Source organism: Paramisgurnus dabryanus, chromosome 17 (genome assembly GCF_030506205.2).
Source record: "Paramisgurnus dabryanus chromosome 17, PD_genome_1.1, whole genome shotgun sequence".
Classification (NCBI taxonomy): Eukaryota; Metazoa; Chordata; class Actinopteri; order Cypriniformes; family Cobitidae; genus Paramisgurnus; species Paramisgurnus dabryanus.
Window position 1 is genome coordinate 14,121,748 of NC_133353.1, and position 23,477 is coordinate 14,145,224.

Here is a 23,477-nt window from a genome sequence, read left to right on the forward strand (position 1 = left end):
TCATGTAGAGGCCTTTCATTATCACGTGACTGCATGTGTGCGTACGCGCCGTGGCTGCCAGTGAACATGGCGGATGCAAACGCAGAAGCGGAGCTCGACTGGAGCGGCCAGCCCAGCCTGCTCGACGAGGACACATTTTTCGCCATGGAAGGTCTTCAAGCTACCTTTCAGCAACTCGAAGTCGAGCTACGGCAGAAAGACATTTCTGAAGAGTCGTCCACCGAGTATTGTGATAACTTCTGCCAGGTACGTGCTGCTGAAAACGCTGCGTGCGCGTGAAGTGTTTATATGCATCAATTCAGCGCCTGCGGTGGCTCTTGATAGCCGACCATCAGCAAGTTGTGCTTGCAGCCAGCATGCTTGTTTCTCAACGTGTGGGCCTCTTGGGAAGAACCATGCACACCAGAAAACAACCATTGTTGGCTGATTGTGGTGCACGCGACAATTGTAACCACCAAAACGGCACGTTGCAACATTCAAGTTGACAATTCCAAATTGCATGCTTGCATTTGGTTGAGTTTAGCGTGTTATCGGCACGCCAGGTTGCTTTACACTTTCCCCTTGGCCCCCAGTACATGCGAATGGTAACGTTATCTATAATAACATTACATGTTTTCATTATTTTGAATAATTGATTCTGATGGCCCATTTCAAATGGCTTTCGTGTGCAATATAATTTTCAATTTAATTTTAACAGATTAATTGTATGCAGGTAGTAGTTTCAGGGGTACAGTGCGATAGTATGGGGTGGGGCTCGGTAATGTTTATCTCGTGCATGTACTCGGTCTTTAGTAACTTTTGATGTCACTTTTGCCAACCTTTATATTGGCTGTGTATATATGGGTTATGACATTATCTACGTTACTGAGACGTTAGAAAGCGATTTTCAACTTTCTAGCAACTTTGTTAAAAAAAACAAAGTTAGTGTATTTAATACAAATTTAATAGTTTCATGCATTGCATGTGTGCATGGTAATGTTTTTATCATAAGTAATGGCTATGTGCTCGTCATGCTCCACGTTTGCATTTACATTTATGCGTTTGACAGGTTCTTATCCAAAAGCTACTTGCTTAAGTTCAAGTCATATATTTTTCATCACATGCTCCTTGGGAATCAAACTCACAGCCTTGTTCCTGTTAGTTAGCACAATGCTTCACCAACTAATCTACAGAAATCTTATGGCCTTGCTTGTTACTTTTTTAATAGTAATAAACTGCTTTGGACATTTAATCCATGCACCATAAGTTCTGCAAGGCACAAGTTACACATAAACAAAACAAACATTCAGAGAAAATACTCAGTTTTCACTATAGCACTCAGATTTTAGTTCATAACTGAGGTTGGATAAGATATCAGCCATAAAACATTGTATGGTCCATAAAATATTTTTGTATCTGTGTAAACTTAGTTTACAAGATCACTTTGTTTATAACATTCTGTTCAAAAGATTAGAACTGGCCAGAGGTTAACATTTACCTTAGTTTTAGGTTGGGATGTGAATTTATTTAAATTTTGTGTAATCCATAGATCTGAAAACAAGTACTCGATTAATCGGAGGCAGGGCTTTCAAGTGCGGTGTATGCGTCAGGGTGAAAATGAAAACATTTTTATTAAAAACACTTAAACAAAAATGAATGTTGAAGAAACTTTAACAGATAAATAAACGCATACTAGATTGTTATTTAATTAAATATTTTTTTTCAAGGGGATATTTTCCCCACAACCACAAAAAAATAAATAAAATTAAACCAACTTGATCATCATTTTTGTGATTGATCGTTGATGTCACGTTAGAGTACTTAAGTTCTCCAGCCATACACTGAACTTTAACTCTTTCACCGCCAGCGTTTTTTAAAAAAGTTGCCAGCCAGCGCCAGCGTTTTTCATGATTTTCACTAAAGTTTAATGCCTTCCAGAAAATGTTCTTCTTTAAATATATAAACATACAATATACCAAATGAAAGAACAGACCCTCTGCTTTCAAACAAAAAAAACCGTTTCATTCTACTTTAAGTGGTTCTTTTGCAATCAGCTTTTGAATATGGGTAGGTTTTTGCAAAAACACCATATTTTGAGCAAAAAGCAGAAATAATTCAATTTTTATGACGGACTTTTCATAGAGATCCGATTCAGAGCGATCTTTAAAACAGACACGGACATGCAGCAGCTTGCCATAGGGCAATACTTCCGGTTTTAAAAAGTTGCGGAAGGGCGCCACCTGGTGGATAATAGCGGTATTGCGGAAAGACGGAATATCTCGTCATTGGCGGGGAAGCGTTTTCTCTTAATAGACGAGATATCTTGTCAATGGCGGGGAAAGAGTTAATATTTAGATATGATCTATGATTGTAACCTTTATCATTTACTTTGTGTTTTAAAACTAATAAGAGGTGAGTTTATCTCACCTCAAAACTGAAAGTCTCATAAGAAAGTCCCCCAGCTATATTAAGCTGATTCAGTCAGTTATACCCAGTTTCTCAAGGGAGAACTCTCCTAATCTTAGTCTGAGAGTTTAAAAATGGCATGACATTTCCTCTCTTGTTACTTATAATAATATTTCCACAGAGGTTTAACGTCCTTGTAACTTCATGTTAGCAAAAGGGGTGTGGGGGGTGTTTGCATGTATTTGAATGTGTATATGAGGGATGGAGAGGTTGTCTTAAGTTGCCCTGTGCTCCAGTTGCATCTACTTTTGTCCCCGAGGTCCAATCAAAGCACCCCAGCACAGATGGAGTGCTGTGGAAGTGTTGTATCAGGGGTTTCTCCTCAGATATTCCCTTGTGAACCTGTAGGCTTGCAGTAGAAACAGCATCATAACCTGTCAAAAGACTACAGCCAGGACTTGTCCAGAGGTTGGTATTAACCAGCAAAATATTTTTTTCTCACAAAATGTTAAAACTGTGTTTAGTTCTAATAGCATTCAGACATAATGCTAGACAAACAAAGCTATCTAGTCTATTGCTCTTTACTCTTAACTTTAATCACATTACCTCAGTAAAAGATACTTATAGGGATTAGTTAGTGTCCCCATGGAAATAGATCAGGCGAGAGACATGAGCAAGGATTTGCTAAAAGATTCCAAGTATTATCCAGTGGAATAATCAATGGGTTCATCCGATTGTTTAATTTGGGTGACTAGATCACAAGTGCTCAGTGCCAGTATAATACACTCATATAAAACTTAATTTTGAAGAAACTATGACAGAACAATGAACACATGCTAGATTATTAATGAATTAAATGTTTTTTTTTAACAGAAACCTCTTATAGGAAAAGCGGCATGATTAAGTGAACCAAAAGGGTTAATAAACACAAACTGAAGCGCTTTCTATATGATGCTCTCTACATAATATTAAGCCTAGATCCAACATAAATGTATTATACAAAGTGCATATTGCAAAACTTCAACTAAGTTATGTACTGAAAGTGATATAACCCATTGAACTTGTGACGGCGCGGTACATTTTGCACCTGACTGACTGTGTTTCCGAAAATCACGGCATCCTTTTAAACCAGGAGTGGGGAACCCTGGGTCCTGGAGGGCCACTGTCCTGCAGAGTTTAGTTCCAACCCTAATCAAACACACCTGAACTTTATATCCAAGTAATCCTGAAGTCTTGAATTAGATTTTTCAGGTGTGTTTAATTAGGGTTGGAACTAAACTCTGCAGGAGAGTGGCCCTCCAGGACCAGGGTTCCCCACCCCTGTTTTAAACCATAGTGCCTCAGTGATGTGAAAGCATTGCGCGGATTGGCGGGTTGCCGTGCTGCAGGTGCGCGGGCTTATCTTTTTGTTTTTTAATCATGCATGGTAACGTTGTTGATGTCATACGCCGGTCTGCGTACTGTAGCTCAACACAAGGTCAAACACTGATAAGGTGCACTGATAAACACACGCACACACACATACTCTGAATGCAAGCATTAGTTTCATATCACTCACATTGTTGCAGGATGAAAATGGTTATTAAAAACCCTTAACATTTAAAAAAAAATATTTAATCCAGTGACATTAGGCTACATTTTGCTGACAGGATGGCTAAATGCCGATGCATGGTAGCCCATTTAGTTTATAATGTTGCAAATGCAGCGTCATTGACAAATAACTGACTTACACAAAACATTAACATCTAGCATAAAGTTAGCTGGTTACACTGCATTAATGCCAGCTGCCACAAACAAACATGATATAGGGTCTGTGTTTCAGTATAAAATTTTAGTTTTACAGTTTGTATATGATGTTAGTATGAATTAAAACTTACCTTGAATTCTTTGAAGAGATGGGGGTGTCTGTCTTTCAAGAGCTTTGCCAAATTCATTTGTTTCATAGCGACAAGCTCCTTTAGAAGGGATTCCCGTGTGCTCGTATGAGGCTTCAGGCGTTCTTCCTCTTCTTTAACTCTTGTGGAGCGAACAAATACACACGTGCGTATATGCTGCCCCATCAGTACCAGAAGAGTTTTGCAACCTCGGTACCTCTGGTGCCAGATAAAAAAGTACCTTTATGTAAAAAAAATGTTGGTATCAACTTGGTACCAAAGTATCGGTTCTTGTGACATGCCTAGCGTACACTATTTTTTCTGTGAGAGGAGCGTCCAAGCTGCACATCTTCTGTTCGAGCTTTTGAGCACAAATCCGTCAAAATTCCTGTCTTTGCAAGTATCCTCATAAACAAGGCCATTTAGGTTTTAAGAATGATTGGGCACCCCTGACAATTTCTGTGATTTTCATTTATAAATATTGGGGTGTTTGGATCAGCAATTTAATTTTGATCTATCAAAAAACTGAAGAAAACAGTAATATTTCAGTAGTGAAATGAGGTTTATTGGATTAACAGAAAATGTGCAGTGTACATCACAATGAAATTAAACAGGTGCATAAATTTGGGCACCCCAACAGAAAAATCCCATCAATATCTAATAGAGCCTCCTTTAGCAGAAATAACAGCCTTTAGAAGCTTGATATAGCCTGTAATGAGTGTCTGGATTCTGGATGAATGTATTTTGGACCATTCCTCCTTACAAAACATCTCCAGTTCAGTTAGGTTTGATTGTTGCAGAACATAGACAGCCCGCTTCAAATCACCCCACAGATGTTCAGTGATATTCAGGTCTGACTTCAACTTTGTGACTAATTCCTTAACATTATTCTCAAGAATCTGCTGATATTGAGTGGAATCCATGCAACCCTCAACTTTAACCAGATTTCCAGTATCGGCACTGGCCACACAGCATGATGGAACCTTCACCACATTTTACTGTGGATAGCAAGTGTTTTTCTTGGAACGCTGTGTTCTTTTGCTGCCATGCATAATGCCCCTTGTTATGACCAAATAACTCAATCTTTGTTTCATCAGTCCACAGCACCTTATTTCAAAATGAAGCTGGCTTGTTCAAATGTGCGTTTGCATACGTCAAGCAATTGAATTGTTGAACGATGCACAGGGACACCATCTGCAGCAAGTTGATGTTGTAGGTCTTTGAAGGTTGTCTGTGGGCTGTTTTTGACCATTCTCACCGTCCTCTCACCATGTTTTAAAAAGTAATGGGAAACTTCATTGTGACCTGCCATAGCCATTAATTCATACAGAACCATTTTGGCTATTACAAGGGGTAGGAATTATTCATATGAGTTTAGATTAGTTTTTACTCTGTAAGGAAGATTGTAAGACTATACTTTAACAATACTATAATTATTATTTATTTATTATACTTCATCTATTTTATTTATAAATAATAATTATTTATTATGTTTTTTAAGTCTTAAGGCCACAATATGTAAGATTTTTGTAATTAAATAGCAAAAACCACTTATTTATTTTATGCATAAAATAATGTTATCTAATGTACATTTAAAAAATATTAATAAGCCTCATCTGTAAACATGATTAGCGAAATCCATATATCTCTGGATGGTCAAATTTCTCTCCACTGTCCTTCATAATGTCAATTCAACTTCTAGTGGTGAAATCTCTTTTTAGGGTTGTTAATTTGTTACGCATTTAAAACACCTGACCAAACCAGTGCTGCATGGTCACAAACGTTTATCATTTCACATGCTTTCAGGCATTGCCAATTTAAATATTTAAGGACAAGATGCAAAACAGATGTCAATGCAGCATCATATGCTGTTTTAGAAGTTTTGTGTGTGGGTGTGGTTAAAGCCTGAGCAGCACACTGTAAAAAGTGTTTCTGTGCCTTAGTAGATTTAACAAAAATAAATTGAGTAAACTGTATTAAAAAAATTTAATTCTTGTTTTTTTCATCAAAATGTGAGTTAAAATAAAATAAAAATTGGAATAAATTGATTAATTCTAAATGAACACATTATTGAGTAAATTCAACTTAATTTTATTATGTATAATCGATTTCAATTTGTAAGAAAGAAATTAACTTAATAATTTTGTGTTAAAACTACATGAATTATTTTAGTAAACACAACTAACTAGGCAGTGGACTTGCAGTTCCCAGCATGCTTTGCATGGGACTGCATTTGGAGAGTGAAATTTGAATTGAAACTTTTTTTGTTTTGTTTTTAACTAAAAAGAAAGACTTCTTAGTGTTTAATGTTCATTTATCTTCAATATTTGGAAGAGTTTCTGTTTCTTCTTTGAGTTTTGTAGTTACCATTGTTCAGAAGACTGGTGCTTGTGCATAGACTGCATACTGAAGTATGTCGCGCTTTACAGCTGCCCAAAACAAAACTGAGTGGGTGCGTTGTTTGAATAAACGTTTCTAGCCCTCATCTCACGGCATAAAAAACAACAACTAACCATAAATATGCTACCTGTACCAAGAAAAGTAGGTTTATCTAACTGAGTAATACTAGTACAATTAGTTAACTCAACTCAATTTTATTGCATTCATATTAAGTAATGTTAGTGTGTTCAATATACTTAAAAAAGGTTGCAAGTTGATTCAACCTAAAACTTCCCATGCAGTCACTTGCCTCACTTTTTATAAGTTAGATCTAGGTATTACTTTTTACAGTGCATGGTCCTACATTATTGGTCCTAAAAAGCGTGCTTGTTTTTAAATAACATGTTGATATAACTCTAAATCACACTTCTTTTTTTTTACAATGTATGCAGTATTATTTTACATTTGATTACTTATTAAATGTCTGTACTACATTGAGCTACAGTACAACCTGGAAAAAACATGTTTATATTATTCAATTTGAGGGTAATTTCTCTACTTACACGCCAATATTTATGTGCAATTATTTTTTTTAAATCTTTGTTCTTGTAGGCTTTGATGCACTATGCTGGGAGCAGGAATTCAGTGGAACATGGGCTGCCTCTGTTAGAGGTTTACTGTCTGTCAATCAACTGTTTTGCTGCAGCTAGGCCTCATCTCACAGCTGATTCACCCAACGTTACCCTTGTACTCAAAAGACTTGCATTGTGAGTGCTCTTATAAGGATTTTAGTCTTTACAAACACAAATTACATCACTGAATATTGCAATTGGCTGAACTGCAATCTTGTTGTCTGCTTACTGATTTTATCATGTTTGATTTTGTCAAATTCTGTGATTGTATACAGGAGTTGCCTTGAACTGTTGTTGTCAGTGCCTCATAATGAAATACCTTTGGAAGCTTGGCTGCAGTTTCATGGCTCAGTTCAGGTAAGATTAAATTACTCAGCTTCAAAATGCTTTCAAACTTTGTTCTGCGAGAGCTATAACTCAAAGATGGGATGCACATGCTTTACTGATTCCCAAGAAGACTCCAGCACATTAATAATCAAGTGCACCAAAACACACAACATTGGGTTAAGGGATGATGTAGAGTCTTGAAGGGTAAATAAATGTGTGTTGTATGTGTTTATAGGCGGCTCATGAGGCCATGCTGCAGTATGGCAGTACAGATCTGCAGGCCCTGTTGAACATAACAGGGGAGGGTGGTGCATGGAATAATCCTGCCCTGGTCTCGCTTCTTACAGGCCAGCCCACAGACCCAAATGAGGGTGAGTAACACTGGTTTACTCTGATATGATTTATTGTGATCAATAATTGATCATCATTATTGCTTCTATATTTAAAAGGAAAAAAGCTGAAGAGTGGATTTTTTGCATGTTAATTGTTTTATTTTCCCAGCTTAAAGGGGAAGTCCAATCTAGACATTTTAGCCTGTTATCATGGGTAATTTATGTCCATTTTGCATTTTCCATGAGAAAAAAAAAAGAAATTTGCACGATTTCGATTATTAGATTGATAGTGTGTTGAAGCTATTTATGCCATTTAGGACATTTAGAATAATGTAGTCGTGCATTTTTCTTCCGGTGATTTGACGACACGTCAAATCACCGTTACTGTAGTAGTTAAAAGCTTTCATTTTTTATATGGAGTTAGTACATTTGATGGCAGCACAATCAACTACATATATGTGATGAAATATAGTGTTGGAGCATAATGTTGTTTTAGGGTGGACTTCCGCTTTAATATGTGAAGCAACTACACTCACCTAAAGGATTATTAGAAACACCATACTAATACTGTGTTTGACCCCCTTTCACCTTGACAACTGCCTCAATTCTACGTGGCAATGATTCAACAAGGTCCTGAAAGCATTCTTTAGAAATGTTGGCCCATATTGATAGGATAGCATCTTGCAGTTGATGGAGATTTGTGGGATGCACATCCAGGGCACAAGTTCCCGTTCCACCACATCCCAATGATGCTCTATTGGGTTGAGATCTGGTGACTGTGGGGGCCATTTTAGTACAGTGAACTCATTGTCATGTTCAAGAAACCAATTTGAAATGATTTGAGCTTTGTGACATGGTGCATTATCCTGCTGGAGGTAATCATCTTAGGATGGGTACATGGTAGGGATGCTCCGATCAGGATTTTTGCAGCCGATACCGATCACCGATTTGTAATCTTCGTGATCGGCCGATACCGATTCCGATACCGATTTTTTTTAAAGCTGATATGCCAGCTCTTTGATGACTAACTGTTACAATCTTTCTAAATAAAATAATAACACGGATGTTGCCTTTGTTATATTACTTGCAGTAATTAGGTATATTATTGTTTTAATAGAGACTCAAATAAATAAGCACAACAAATATTTATTCTGCAAAGAGAAATTTAATATGGCTTTACAAAGGCTTATGTCTCCTAAAAGTACTGAAAATAAAACACTTCACAGACTTTACTGTATTAATTAAATATACACGCATTCGTATGAAGTATAAAAAATCTTTAGTCAAGAGCAGAGAGTGATTTTATTGAGAGATGAATTAGGTTACTGCAGCTTTAAGACGTGAGAGAGAGATCGCTCTGTTCACGTGCACTGATGACAGGCTGCTGTGTGTGGGCGGCGGCTGAACGCAGACAAGCAGCTGTGAGGAAAATAAAAGTTTAAACGCTCAAAACTTTAAGACGCATGCAAATAAGAAACTTTTGGCATGAGGATGCAATTGTCCGTGATAGATATGTGTTGTATACGCTGTTTGATGGGGATGTGAAGACGCCTCGCGCTGTTTACCGGAGCGCGTCCTCATACGCATATCTCTGTAAAGGCAAAGAGAGACATACAAATCTGCACGCTGCACATGAGCAACAGGTTGTAAAAATGCTCGCGCTACGTAAAAAATGTCTTTAATTGCAACCGCATTCAGGATCCTTTTGATGACAAAAGTAAACAGAAAGATCGGTTTATGAGATCGGCAGATTTAGCGAGCACCGATCGAGTCATTTAATGCCATTATCGGCCGATACCGATCGGCGGTCGATCGATCGGAGCATCCCTAGTACATGGTGGTCATAAAGGGATGGACATGGTCAGAAACAATGCTCAGGTAGGCCGTGGCATTTAAACGATGCCCAATTGGCACTAAGGGGCCTAAAGTGTGCCAAGAAAACATCCCCCACACCCAGGGCCTGAAGTTAACTTTTTTGACCACCAGCCACTGTGGCAGGTGGATTTAGAAATCCACCTGCCACAGAGACTTTTTACCAGCCAGTTTTTTTTTTTTGCCCGAATAGTGAATTATAACACTGTCTTTATTGTATGAATTAAATATAATTTTTTTCAGAGCTACAAAAGTGAATTTCTCTTTGTCTTAGGTTGTTTGATTAACATTAATGACTCAGACTTAAGTAGGTTAATTGAGGTTACTGTCTCTTTAAGACCAGCACAGACTGGTTTTTGACTCTCTATACATACACTTAAGACATAAAGAAATGTTTTATTAGAAAATGAATACTGTTGAGATCATTTTATTTATATGTGCCCTGTCAAGAGCAGAAAGATTTTATGTACGCATGCTTTTAGGAACGCATCTCTCCGATGTGCCCTATTGAGTCCCCTTAAACCCGCGCACGCACACAGAGACAGAGGGGGCACAAACTGCGCACATAAACGCCGCACATACGTTGTTTTTCATTACTATATTCGCAAAATGCATGTTACTATATTCGCAAAATGTATGTTAATGTACTACAGTATAAAGCATAGTAGCGAAACTCTCTCTAAAGTTTACACATCAAGAGTTCTGATCCATCACAGCAGCACTACACATCTGTGCAACTGTGATTGTACAGTAGCATATGTCAGCATTGCATTCTCATCCCATCTCACCAACAGTTTAATACTTACTCGCACATCCAAACGTAGTCAGAGAAGTGCCTCATCTTCTTTCCAATCGCATGAACGTTGAGAAACAGTCGCATCCTCTCAATGAATCACTCAATTTGCATCGGTGATATGTGCAGGTTGATAAGAAATGAGCGGGTGCCGGTTACGAGTCATCCAAAAATATTTTAATGATATTCAGGCCGCGGTCAGTCGGTCGAGTTTAAAAACTATTTTGAACAATTGCGGGCGGGGCGGGTTAGTTGAAAATGTCGGTCGGGAGTGGGTTGTTTATACAATGACCCGCGCATCACTGATTCGCATTGGCTACCCGCCAATGTGGCTGGTAGATTGACAGTGTTACCCGCCAATTGCAAAATCCACCCGCATTTGGCGCGTGGTCGGGTGTTAATTTCATGCCCTGCCCACACCATTACATCACCACCACCAGCCTGCACAGTGGTAACAAGGCATTATGGATCAGAATGGTGTGAAAAGGGAAAATCCAGTGTGTGGCAGTCCTGTGGGCGAAAATGCCTTTTTGATGCTAGAGGTCAGAGGAGAATGGGCGACTGATTCAAGCTGATTGAAGAGCAACTTTGACTAAAATAACCACTTGTTACAACCGAGGTATGCAGCAAAGCATTTGTGAAGCCACAACACGCAAATCCTTGAGGCGGATGGGCTACAAAAGGAGAAGACCCCATCTGGTACCACTCATCTCCACTACAAATAGGAAAGAGGCTACAATTTGCACAAGCTCAACAAAATTGGACAGTTGAAGACTGGAAAATTTTGCCTGGTCTGATGTGTTTGTTCTGTGGTGGCTACCATAGTTTTATTATGCTCTTCAAAAAGTTTGGGTGATCTTTGGACTGAGCAATTGGTTGCAATTCACAATCTCACCACAATCTCACCGCCGCTAAAACTCCCTGACTGCACTTTTAGGGTGTTTTAATGCCCCACTAAGGAGAAAATCAGGTTTTGACTTGTTTATTTGCCTATTATTAGCACTTAAAGATAAGTGCTGCAAACACTAAGTTCATGTGTGCATTGTGTGAAATCGGACCATATCTATGGTGGTGCGAAAGAGTGGAGGTGGGGACTCATTTGCATATTTAAATCTATGGTCCGAGCTGTGCGATTGAGTAGAGGTGGGGACTAAATCGCATATGCATACATCTGTGTATACTAAATGAGCCAATGATGTGGAGTTACATGCCATAATAATCTATGTGAAATGACAATTCATATAATTCACTGATGATGATATCTGCATTTAAACACAGTTGGCAGTTTGCTTACCATTGCATTTTCCTGGAACAGTGAATGACTATATCGCTTTGGAGGGAGAGGGTTTCATGGAGATGAGAATAAAACATCTGGAGAAAGTAGGGGAGACTGAGAAGGCCCTTATTCTCAACAAAGCATGTGCTAACTGCACCCTCCTGCCCAACCAGGCCAGCTTTCGCCAAACCTTTGTCACCCAACTATGCCAGCTTTTACCTAGCGAGGAAGCAATTATAGAGGTAAGGTCCCCTTTTTTCCCAGAAGGTTTAATTAAAACACCATTTTAATATGCACAAGTGCCTGGTGGATCAGTATCACAACAATAAGTTTACAGTAATTTTTTATATTAATGTTATTTATTTAGTCAGAAAATCTGACTTTTACCATCAATTAATTGTCAATAAGAATTAAATCGATAAAACTTAACGATTGTCGAAAAAGCAAGCATGTGTATGCTGCGCAAAGCCCATACACAGCTGGTGAAAAAATTTAACAAGCGCGAAGAAGTTAAACTAGCCATGATCACAATGATGCTCCATGCCAAACACACACCTGGGCTTTTTAACCTCATTCAAGACGAGGCTGGCTGCTAACGCAACAAAACTGCATGTGCAGTGGATCTGAGAGGGTCCGATGCCGAAAATGCAAACAAGGATACTGAAAGCAAAGACTCTCTTCAGGCAAGCCTACAAGATAAGCATAGCAATGCTGCTAACAGTGCTATACACAGGGAAGGAGACCAAAAATCGTTTTTAATAAACAGATTAAAATGTAAAACTTAAATTCTGACAAGAAACTAAAATGACTGACTGTCGTTACACTCTGAACACCCGCAACATGTATCATTGATCATGGTCATTATGACTGGCTGAGGGGCTACACGCTAAACACTGTTGAGTGTTTTCTAATGGAAGGTTGAAATCTTCATAATATAAGCATCTTTGCTGAAAGTTCGGCACAGGTTTAAAGCTGAGGTGACGATGGGAAAAGTGCCCTTCGTGTGCTTCTTGGATATAATTTTTTTGTACATATAAGGACTGAACTTAACATAAGCATTATTTTTAGAGGATTAAAAAAATATTTCCTATATAATTATTTACGTTTTTTAGATTATCATTATCAAAAATTATCATTACCGCAACATGATATTACATTAAATATATGCATTTACAAACTCATAATGAGAACTAAAAAGTTGTCTAGGTACTTTGACAAAAAAAAATTCAACTTTTATCTGGAGAGAAAAAAAGAACTGCTTACCTGGTAGCCATCTGGAGTGTCAGAGTCAATTATGTCCCTTCAGTCTAATTTTTTTTTTAAATGTTGGTTCCTTAAGGGCTTAAACGATGATTGAAAATTGTTGCGGAGGATGAGAAATTTGTCTTGGAAACATTTATATTCCTTATTATTATCTCTACATTTACCAATGATCACCAAATACCACATGTTTTTTTAATGTAAATGTTTATAGTATGACATGCACTGATGCTTTTTATTTTTTTTAGATTTTTAAATCTAAGTCATGGACACGTTGCTGTAATGAAAGTTTTCCCCTTAAATGTAGTAAAAACAAATCGGTTTGTATGATGTCATTTGAAATCATGTTAGAGATGTTTGTAACTGTGTGCTTCTTATTTTGATACTCTTACTTTGGTAATGTGCACATGACGACGAGAGAAGTGACGCGCTGTGTAATCGAGTTACCCCTCTCACACATTTCTAGTCCCATGCAAATAGACCATCAATATTACAGACGTCCTGTGGCAAAATTACATTATGCCATCTACCCCCTTAAAACTAATCTGTATGAAAAGGGCTTTAGTTTTGGTAAAGCATTTTCTGCAAGCATGTGAAAAATTAGGCCACTCAGATTTCGCCTGTTTTGTGATGTAGGTAGCAAGACCAATTACAATAATACCGCCCCTTAATCTGCACTATCCAACCATGCCACTGCCATTTAGTGCAGAGAGGAAGAGAGGGAGAAAAAGTCATTAACCACACAATTGAGTTTCAATTCCAACAAACCACCATCATTGCGATCAGTGTTTGCATTTCATCTGCTCATTTGCGTTTGAAAGGACACACCCAAAACGGTACATTTTTCTCAGGCCAAGAAGGGGCAATTTAGACATGCTTTAATTATCTGTGGAGTATTATGAGCTAAAACTTCACATATGCACTCTGTGGACACCACATACTTATTTGACATCTTTTTAAAAAAATCTCATAATATGACCCTTTTTAATGCATTAGGTAGCTTGTTATTTATTTTACTTAATGCATAACATTACCAGATAAATTCACCAATATTAATAAATTAAACTTTGTTATAAATTGTTACCAGTGAATATTTGACAAACTTGAATTTATTTCATTAACTAAAATCTTTAATTCAAATCTAAATTTTTTGCTAAATAGAAAAGCTTCACATTTACAAGATGAGCCAACTGTACACATCGGCAATGGTTGATAAGCTTCATGTATTAAAGAGTCAGAGAAAAATGAGCAAAAAGTTATAAAGTACATTTTTAAAAGTTTAAAACAACTTGAAATATGGGTAACACTTTATTATAATGTTCATTAGTTAACATTAGTTAATGTATTAACTAACATGAACAAACCATGAGCAATACATTTGTTACAGTATTTATTAATCTTTGTTAATGTTAGTTAATAGAAATAAAGCTGTTCATTGTTTGTTCATGTTAGTTCACAGTGCATTAACTAACGTTAACCAAATTTTAATAAAGTATTAGTAATTGTTGAAATTAACATTAATAAAGATTAATAAATGCTGTATAAGTGCAGTTCATCATTAGTTCATGTTAACTAATGTAGTTAACTAATGTTAACTAATGAACATTATTTTAAAGTGTTACCATATGTATGATTGTTTACTTTGAAGATGTGAATATTGTAATAAAAAATATAAAAAGATTTTAATGAAAACATTTTAATATCTCTTCTTGTATCTGTAAGATTTCTGGAATTGATGGGAAGGATATTCTGGATATTATATGCAACATGGAAACTGAAGGGGATGAGAACACAGCCTTCATCTTGTGCACCACCTATTTTACACAGCAGCTACAACAAGAGAGTTTATACTGCTCCTGGTGAGAGATCTGTTATAATACCTATTTTTCGATTTTTCACCAATTTTTTTTACCAGAAATTATTATTTTGTGTTGTATCCAGAATTATTACTTGGGGCTCTAGAATCCAACCAAATGGTTGAGAAACCCATTTTTGAGAAAGCGTGAGCATTTTTTACAAGTTGTGCAACCTGCAAATTAAGAATTGCTGCGTCCGAAACCGCCTACTTCATACTATATAGTACGCGAAATGCAGTAGGCGAGGCGAGAAGTATGTCCGAATACATAGTATTCGAAAAACAAAAGTACCCGGATGGCCTACTACTTCCGGTTAGATTTTGCAGTGTGCATACGATGGTCACTTCACTATCCCATGATGCACCTGGAGAGGAGTTATCCAACGAAGAAGAAGAGGCATGCCGCTGTTTTCGCGCTGGAATGACATGACGTGATGACGACGTATGTCCGAATTCATACTACCAGGATTCATACTATACAGTACCTACTGTTAACGGCAAGTAAGTAGGTACTTCATCTTATTCAGTACCTACTATACAGTGTGCAGTTTCGGACGCAGCCAATATCTTCTAGATGTTAATGTAAGCAATAAGGTACGAGAGGCTGTGCTGTATCATTAATAAGTAACGGCTGAATTGTTAGGCACGAAGCGGAGTGCCTGCAAACCATTAAGCCGTTACTTATTCACGATACAGCACTTGCCTCAAGTACCTTATTGCTTTTATAAAACGGTTACCACACAATATTGAAGTAAAAAAACTATTAGTTCAACTTGCATGAAGTTAAATCAGTAAAAAGCATTCCTTCCGCTAGAAAAAATTGTCCCTGACCATGAACAAAAATGTGTTCCAATCACTGATCTATATAAATGACTGGATTGCGCATGACGTCACACTTGTGAAGCCACCGCGCCGCCATGTTGGTATACCCAAACGTTCTATTAAATCAATGGACGTTATCAGATTTTAATGATAAAACATCACTTTACTCGTCTTCGTTTTAATATGTGAACTTACCCTGTACATTATTACAACACAAACGTCCAAAGCATGTAAATATTGTAAAATGTTATTTACTGAAAGTTGTACATTTTGCGTTTTAATCAGTTATTATACATTCATCTTTATTACAGTATCAGATCAGCAGACAGACCGCAGCATATTTAGTATTAATGACAATAAACGTGCTCATTCTGAAATCTATATAAATAATCATGCTTTGTACCGTATGTGCATGCAATAATTTGCTAGTTTTAAATTATGTTATCTAAACTTACAAGTTACCTAAACTTATTTAGAGAAATAACGCTGACCATCACAGTGTAGCTGAATGTCAAACAAAACTTTATTTATACCCGTGTCATTAACAAATGCAACAGACACACTCACCTTAACGGTTTTTTTATAAATCCATTATGCTGCCCGATTAAAACATAAACATTGCAAATAACACCAGGATTAACAAATAATTAAAGTACACATATCCTAAAAATTAACCTTGTGTAACTGATACGCTGTAAAGGGGGTAAATTTTGATCATGATTTTGAATGGAAGTTAATGACGCTCTCTGCCGGTTGGGCATACCAAGATGGCGGCTCGAACTCTGCGCTGGCTTCACGTCACGCAGTTACGTCAAGCGTTCTATGCGCAATCCAGTCATTTATATAGATCAGTGGTTCCAATGTGTAATATGCATGAAAGCTCAAATAAAAACAACAAACCGATACGTGTGGTTGCTAAGGGTGTTGCTAAGGGTGTTGCTAAGGGTGTTGCTAAGGGTGTTGCTAAGGGTGTTGCTAAGGGTGTTGCTAAGGGTGTTGCTAAGGGTGTTGCTAAGGGTGTTGCTAAGGGTGTTGCTAAGGGTGCTGCTAAGGGTGCTGCTAAGGGTGCTGCTAAGGGTGCTGCTAAGGGTGCAGTGATAAACAGAACTGTAAGGTGAAGTGGTCATAGCAGTGTTTTATCGTGAATAATGCACACCTATTGACCAATCAGAATCAAGGATTGGAACTAACCGTTTTATAATTCAGGTTTAAAGACAAGTAGATTGCTAGACTGAGTTGGTGGATTTAAACGAGCAGCTGCCCAGGGTAGCATTTTGCGGGGGCGATGCTGTGTACCCTTGTCAAAAAAACTATTTGTAAAAATGTGAGTGACATGTTTGTCAAGTATGGAACACAAACTTAAAATGTGACACCTGCATTTAACCAATGTGCGTGTGCGACGTTCGTCTGTTATAAGGCAAATTAGTTTGAATAAACGAGCAGACAATGATTAAAGTTAGCTACTTGCTCTACGTTTAATTAAAACTAACAGCAAAGACTGCTTTCACCGCTATCACCAACAACCCCCACCCTTCTTTAGACTAGGAAGCATCTACCTTTAAACAAATGACCCTTCGCAGGGAGCTTGACTGACAGGTGATCTGACCAATCATACTTCTTAAACCTAAATGAAATTAAATCCTAATTCTAATTGAATGACTTCAGTCTCCTCAAAAAAACTCAAGATGTGTTTCGTGCCAAGAGTGGTCACACTAAACACTGACTGATGCCTGAAGAAGACATTTAGTTCATTTTGTTTTCTGAAAAAAAATATGGCTGGGCATTAAAACTTTGCTAAAACAACAAAACTGGTGATGGTGGCCTAAGACTTTTGCACAGTACTGTAAAGGAATGTACAATGACGCTCTCACATGTATGATGTCACAGCAGTAGGCAGCGCAAATAAAACGACACGACTATAATCCCTCCCACTCAGAAGTGTTGCTAAACTCGATGGAAAAGCTAACCACACTAAAGTGAGGTGAGCTGATCCAAACCAAAACTTGGGGTACTACTTTTTCTAAATTGGCTTCAAAAATGTTTAGTCAGAGGCTATAATGTTCCTAGTAAAATAAAGTTAGTCTGGAGCCCTGTTACTGAACATTTGCTGGTTAAGTTTGACATGGTGTTACCACCATGGTTCTCACTAAATGATCTATGTTCTGTGGTGTGTCTCTCAGGGAGTTAACCCTTCTTTGGAGCAAACTGCAGAGAAGAATCGATCCATCCCTTGAATCATTTTTTGAACGATGTCTTCAGTTTGGAGCCATCACAAAGACCATCTACCATCTCCTATTCCTGATCCGTGTAATTCAGACAGAGGTAAATACATACTTGACTTCATGTATTTAACGTAGGCCAAAGGTGCCTTTAGCTTTAAGCCATGAGTGTGCCCTATTTAAAATCTTGCAGACACCTAATGACTAAACTGTTTCTCACGGTTTCCCTTTGTATTTTTTAGGCAATGCTACATGGTCTTGCAATATCAGTTGAACTGTGTGTGAAGGCTCTTCGGCTTCCAAAGCAAGATGATGTAGATGCCAAAACAATGGTCTGCAAAACTGTTGCATGTCTCCTTCCTGAGGATCTGGAGGTGATGCGTGCTTGCCAGCTCACAGAGTTCCTTTTAAGTCCTAATCAGAAGGCCTTTGATGTCCTTGAGGAGCTTTACATGCAGCCTGATCAAAAATATGATGAGGAGAATGCTGCTATTCCAAATTTCTTGCGGTGTGAGTTACTACTTTCTCTGAAAGCACACTGGCCCTTTGACCCTGAATTCTGGGACTGGAAAACATTGAAGCGCCATTGCATGGGATTACTAGGGCTGGAACCCGAGGTGGAGGATGAAGCAGTGCCTGAGGAGCAGTGTAATCTAGAAGGAGTCAATGAACAAGTGTGGACAGAGGAAGAAGATAGTAGTGAAATAAATGGACTTGGCAGTGGTGATCCGGAACAGACAAAAGCAGATCACCACTCAAACTTAAAGATTAAAGATAAAACACATCTCTCCAAGCGATCAGTGAAGTGGCAGAAGTATAAGGTTCTCTGCAAGATATGCAATAAAGAAACAGTTGAAGTACGAATCTGTCACCATGCCAAAAAGCACATGGAGAATGATGTGTGGACATGTCCTGTATGTCTACAGAAGTTTGAAATTAAGCAGGAGTTTGTGAAGCACTCCAAAAAACACATTCGGATGCCTATGAAGTTCTGTCACTTTAAAAAGATAAAAGTGAAGAACAAAGGGGTGAAGGAAGAAAATTATTTTAGGGAAGATGGTTTTGATGACCTAGAGCCTGGTCAGATTCCTTTAGATCCCTCCCTTGCCATGTACTATCAGTCCACTCATGACCCTGTTGTATTAGAACATATTTTAGAACAAGCAGCCAGTGTGCCTAAAAAGCAGGTAGAAAATGATGACATCATCACATTTGACTACATCAGCACACACTTTAAACTACAGGACCGTAATGTTTACCAGTGTCCAGCCACTGCCTGCTCAAAGAATTTTAAACTCTTCAAGTACTTGGGGGTACACATTAAAAATGAGCATGATAGTGAAGACCCCAATGTGAAACATTATCTGGAAATGAAAGACCGTCGAGAGAAGTGCGCATTCTGCAGGAAAACCTTCATGACTGCCTACCACCATCGCAAGCACCGCCGGGTTCATTATGGAGATCACCCTTACGTGTGTGTGGTGGCTGGATGTGGTGCCCGTTTTGACACCACCACTGAACTTGTTGTACATAAACAAAGTCATGGATTTCATTTATCCTACAACTGTGGGCTAAATGGCTGCAGTTTCTCATACTGTGACCTTGGACAGCTGTACCACCATGAGGCACAACACTTCCGTGATGCTGCTTACACTTGCACCAGTCCTGGGTGCAAGCTATTTTTTTACTCTCGCAGAGAGTTTTTGAAGCACTTGGCTACCCATGACCTCACTTTCACTGAGAGAGACTTTGAGATGCAGAAAAAAATGAAAAGAAAACATTTGATACCAGTTGTAGAGGATGATAATGGTTGTGAAATAGAGAATGGTGTCCAAAACAGTGTATCTTTTCCACTCCTAGAAAGAAATAAATCCAAGGCCTCGTTGACTTGTGTTGCTGTCTGCTTCGATGGCAAAAGATTTACCTGTGGCTTAAAAAGCTGTGGAAGGACCTTCACTGCTGCCAAAGAACTTCAGAGGCACTTGAAAAGCATCCATAAAGACGAATTTAATGAGGATAGCTTATGCATGAAAAAAGTGCAAGCAAAGGAGTCCAAGTCGCAAGACAATCAATTGCAGAAAAATGACCAGGATGATCATCCACAGATTGGGTCATCCACAGAGGAATCTAATAAAGAAAAGGCGTGCACAGCCGCTGCTTCTTCTGTACATTGTGACGGAGTTCCTTCAAACATGGAACTTGGTGCAACAGTAACTGAGATCATGCTAGGATTTAGTCAACTAAGCCTTACTTCTCCCAGTACAAAACATGTTGGACATAATTCACACAGATCTGTTTCAGGTTCTAATGTACCGGTGGTCAAGTGCTCCACTACCATGAATTCAAAGTCACCTGCCACAACAACGGCAAGCAACAAAACTGAGGAGAGATCTAATGTGGCAGGTAGTGATTCAAAGAAAATGCCAAGCAAAAAGGAGACCCCAGTAACGCTTGATGCCAATAAAGAATCTGTTATGGAGAAACCGAAGCAACAAAGTGAATTTCTTGTGCAGCCTATAACCAAGCCCTATGCCTGTGAAGCTAAAAACTGTTGCTATCAAAGTGTTACAACTCATGCTTTAATGCAGCACTATATTAAGATTCATCGTTACTCCGAGGAGAATGTAAAAAAGATTGAAGTGTTTCAGTCGGAAACATTCAAACCTTTTGAAACACCTGATAACATTAAAGATGCAGTCACACAGCAGGATCAGCCACAGACTGAGTTTCTTGCGCAGGCCACAGCGAAGCCTTACACCTGTGAAGCTAAAGCATGTCACTACCAGAGTGTTACAAGTTTTGCTTTAATGAAGCACTATATTAAGATTCATGGTTACTCTGAGATAGAAGTTAAAGAGATGGAAGTGTTTCAGTCGCAAACATTTAAGCCTTTCAGTTGCCATCTCTGCTCCAAGAGCTACAAAAACAAAAAACCACTTCGGGTACACTATATAAATTGTCATCAAATTAATAAAGCAGTTGTTGCACAGATGAACTGCACTTTTAAAGGGAAACGGGATGGAAAAGCACCTATGTTGTCCTCATCTGAAAAAAAGAAGTTGTCTTTAAAGATGAATAAGGTTAAAGCCCAAAGAAAAGACAACCGCATGTGGCAGCAGAGATGCCAAAAAAGAGAATATCGGTTCTGGAAGGGCAAACTAGATAAAAAAAATGGCCAAGTTAAAACTGAAAAGAAACAGCCGAAAGACAGTGACATTTTACCATCAGTGGAGCAGGTCACTTCTAAGACCGACACGGATATAAACCAGGCAAAGTTTGACAGTAAAGGAAGTCGCCGTTTGATAGCAAAAGGAAATTTGAGATACATCCTCACTAAATATAATAAACCCTTTCACTGTGTACACAAAAACTGCAATGCTGCCTTCTCCAATCAGAAAAGCTTTGTGGACCACCTTCAGATGGCACATCACTATAACCCTTCACAATTGTGCTTCTCATGTGAACACAAAGGATGCGAAAAGCAGTTTAGCCACTATTCTAGTCTCATAAGACACTACCGCAAACAGCACAACTTAAACAAAACTAAAATGTTCTCCGAAACATCAAGGAGCACATCAAAAAAACAGACAGCCACATTGGAGGAGCCCATACCAAGGTTTAAGTGTACCTATGCTAACTGCAACCAGTCCTACCATCTCAACAGCAGCCTCTTGCGTCACACAAGTCAGTTTCATCAGAACCAATCTCCCTTAAATCCAGCTGCCACCGCTATAAACTCAAGTTATAACAAACGTGTGTTTTATCAGCATTGTGATCCATCTGATTCCCTTGTGGTGCGTCTTCAAAGTACACCTAAAAAAGAAGAGTCAAATAGTGGATGTCAAACAAAGCTGATCATCTCACCTTCCACCCAACAGTCAAAAGACTCACAAAAGTTACCTTTCAGGCAGTCTTTAAAGGATCAGGACATTGCTCAGTCTGAGGAGAACATTGAACCCACTGAAGAATCAGCAGAAGAGGAGACTGATAAGGCACCGAAATCCAACAGAAAAAGGGGATATGACCTAATTGTCTTCCGAACGCATGAGGAGGCTTTGCAGATGTGCCAAGATCGTTGCCTGCCTGTCGCTTTCCCTTGCATGGTACAGAACTGTGACTCAGTGGTCGTGAGGATAAGCAGTCTGTATCGACATTACTTCAACTGTCACAAAGTTTCACGCAAACAGTTGCTTGATAATAAGGACAAGTTGTGTTACACTACTGAAAAGCTGGAGGAGATTATACAGAAGAAATCTGCTGTGTCTGCTGTACCTGACTTAACAAAGATTCCCAGCGGTGTCCTAAAAATGGAGTATCAATCTGAGCCTGTGACTCCAGGTGGCCCATCACTGCCAATGAGCCTTCACTCGATCAAAACTGATTCAAAGGATCAGGAAGTAATTGGGTTTTCAGGAGAGCCCCGCCCTGACACCAGTTTGCTTATTGCTGCAGATGATTTGCTGTATGGGGAATCAAGCGGACATCCAGAAGAGCCTATTTCAGAGGAGAGCCGAAGCCACAAAGAAAGGTCAGAGTTAACAACACCTCCCCTCATACGTCCTCCACCACTTGACCTTTCTCCACCCTCTACCCTGAGAATAGCTGTTGATGAAACTTCATTTGAAACATCTGGTAAAGACAATTGTAATAAGTCTGTTAATGCTCCTTCTACTGTTTCCATATCAGTTTCCAACCAAACTCGGCAGCCCCTCAGACGGAAGAATGAACTTTCTGAACCACCATCTGTTACCCCTAATTCAAATTCAAAGGATCCTGTAATGGACAGTATAACCCCAAATGCTTTTGACATTGCGTCTTACAAACCAATGGGCTTTGAATCCTCATTCTTAAAGTTCATTAAGGAAAAGGAAGAAGAGATCACATTTGACAGGCAGTGGACTGATCCACCACGTCGAAGAGAATGTTTCCGGCGGAGCTGCTCAGTCAAGGAAAACAATCGAAGTGGAACCTCAATCTCCCGTAGCCGCAGGTTTCGATCATCACCTCTCAGACATTTGATCTCTAAAGGAGACTGTACATCAATCCAGAACCTCAGGATTATTTTAGAGAGGGCTTTAAGGGGCTGTGGTGACCAAGCTATAAAACAGCTTCAGTTCTCAAAGCCTGTGGTGGTTCTAGAAAGACCCAAGTCCTCTGCCTCCATTCTTGATCTCTTACCATCTGAAACAAAAGTGTAAGCTGCTACTTGGCGCTAAGGCAGTTTAAACTCTAGCTCCCTTTTTTTATTTGAGACTTTCATAGTATTTTTTTATATGGTTGATACAGTTTTTGTTGTTTGCTTACAGGGTTAGTTACTCTGACTAAGTTGTAAATGTTTATATATGTAAATAAGGTCAAATAAAAAAAGTTTTGAAAATGTATATTCTGTGGTCGGTTTTGTACTTGATAGTCTCTGTGTAAAAACATTTAAGGAAAAAAATACATATCTAC

General features: G+C 38.6%; 1 protein-coding gene across 2 annotated transcripts; it reads left to right on the forward strand.

Annotated features, from left to right (window-relative positions):
• Positions 1-16: 16 nt before the first annotated feature.
• Positions 17-23,407, forward strand: rlf (RLF zinc finger). Of its 2 annotated transcripts, XM_065255184.2 has the most exons (9): positions 17-246; positions 7,251-7,405; positions 7,546-7,627; positions 7,833-7,968; positions 11,910-12,112; positions 14,853-14,989; positions 17,988-18,129; positions 18,269-22,554; positions 22,713-22,902. In XM_065255184.2, exons 1-9 carry the CDS (start codon positions 34-36, stop codon positions 22,750-22,752), a joined length of 5,394 nt encoding a protein of 1,797 aa, XP_065111256.2. In that variant the 5' UTR covers positions 17-33; the 3' UTR covers positions 22,753-22,902. The 2 variants fall into 2 exon arrangements, with proteins under 2 accessions (XP_065111256.2, XP_065111255.2); XM_065255183.2 differs by having other exon boundaries at positions 21-246; positions 18,269-23,407.
• The last annotated feature ends 70 nt before the right edge of the window (positions 23,408-23,477 follow it).

What these genes read in the sequence shown, in the direction of transcription:
- rlf (XM_065255183.2), top strand. Translation starts at nt 34, where the DNA reads ATGTGTGCGTACGCGCCGTGGCTGCCAGTGAACATGGCGGATGCAAAC. An exon ending in GCGAGGAAGCAATTATAGAG is followed by an intron (nt 12,113 to 14,852) that starts GTAAGGTCCCCT and finishes TGTATCTGTAAG; the next exon opens with ATTTCTGGAATTGATGGGAA. An exon ending in TCCGTGTAATTCAGACAGAG is followed by an intron (nt 18,130 to 18,268) that starts GTAAATACATAC and finishes TGTATTTTTTAG; the next exon opens with GCAATGCTACATGGTCTTGC.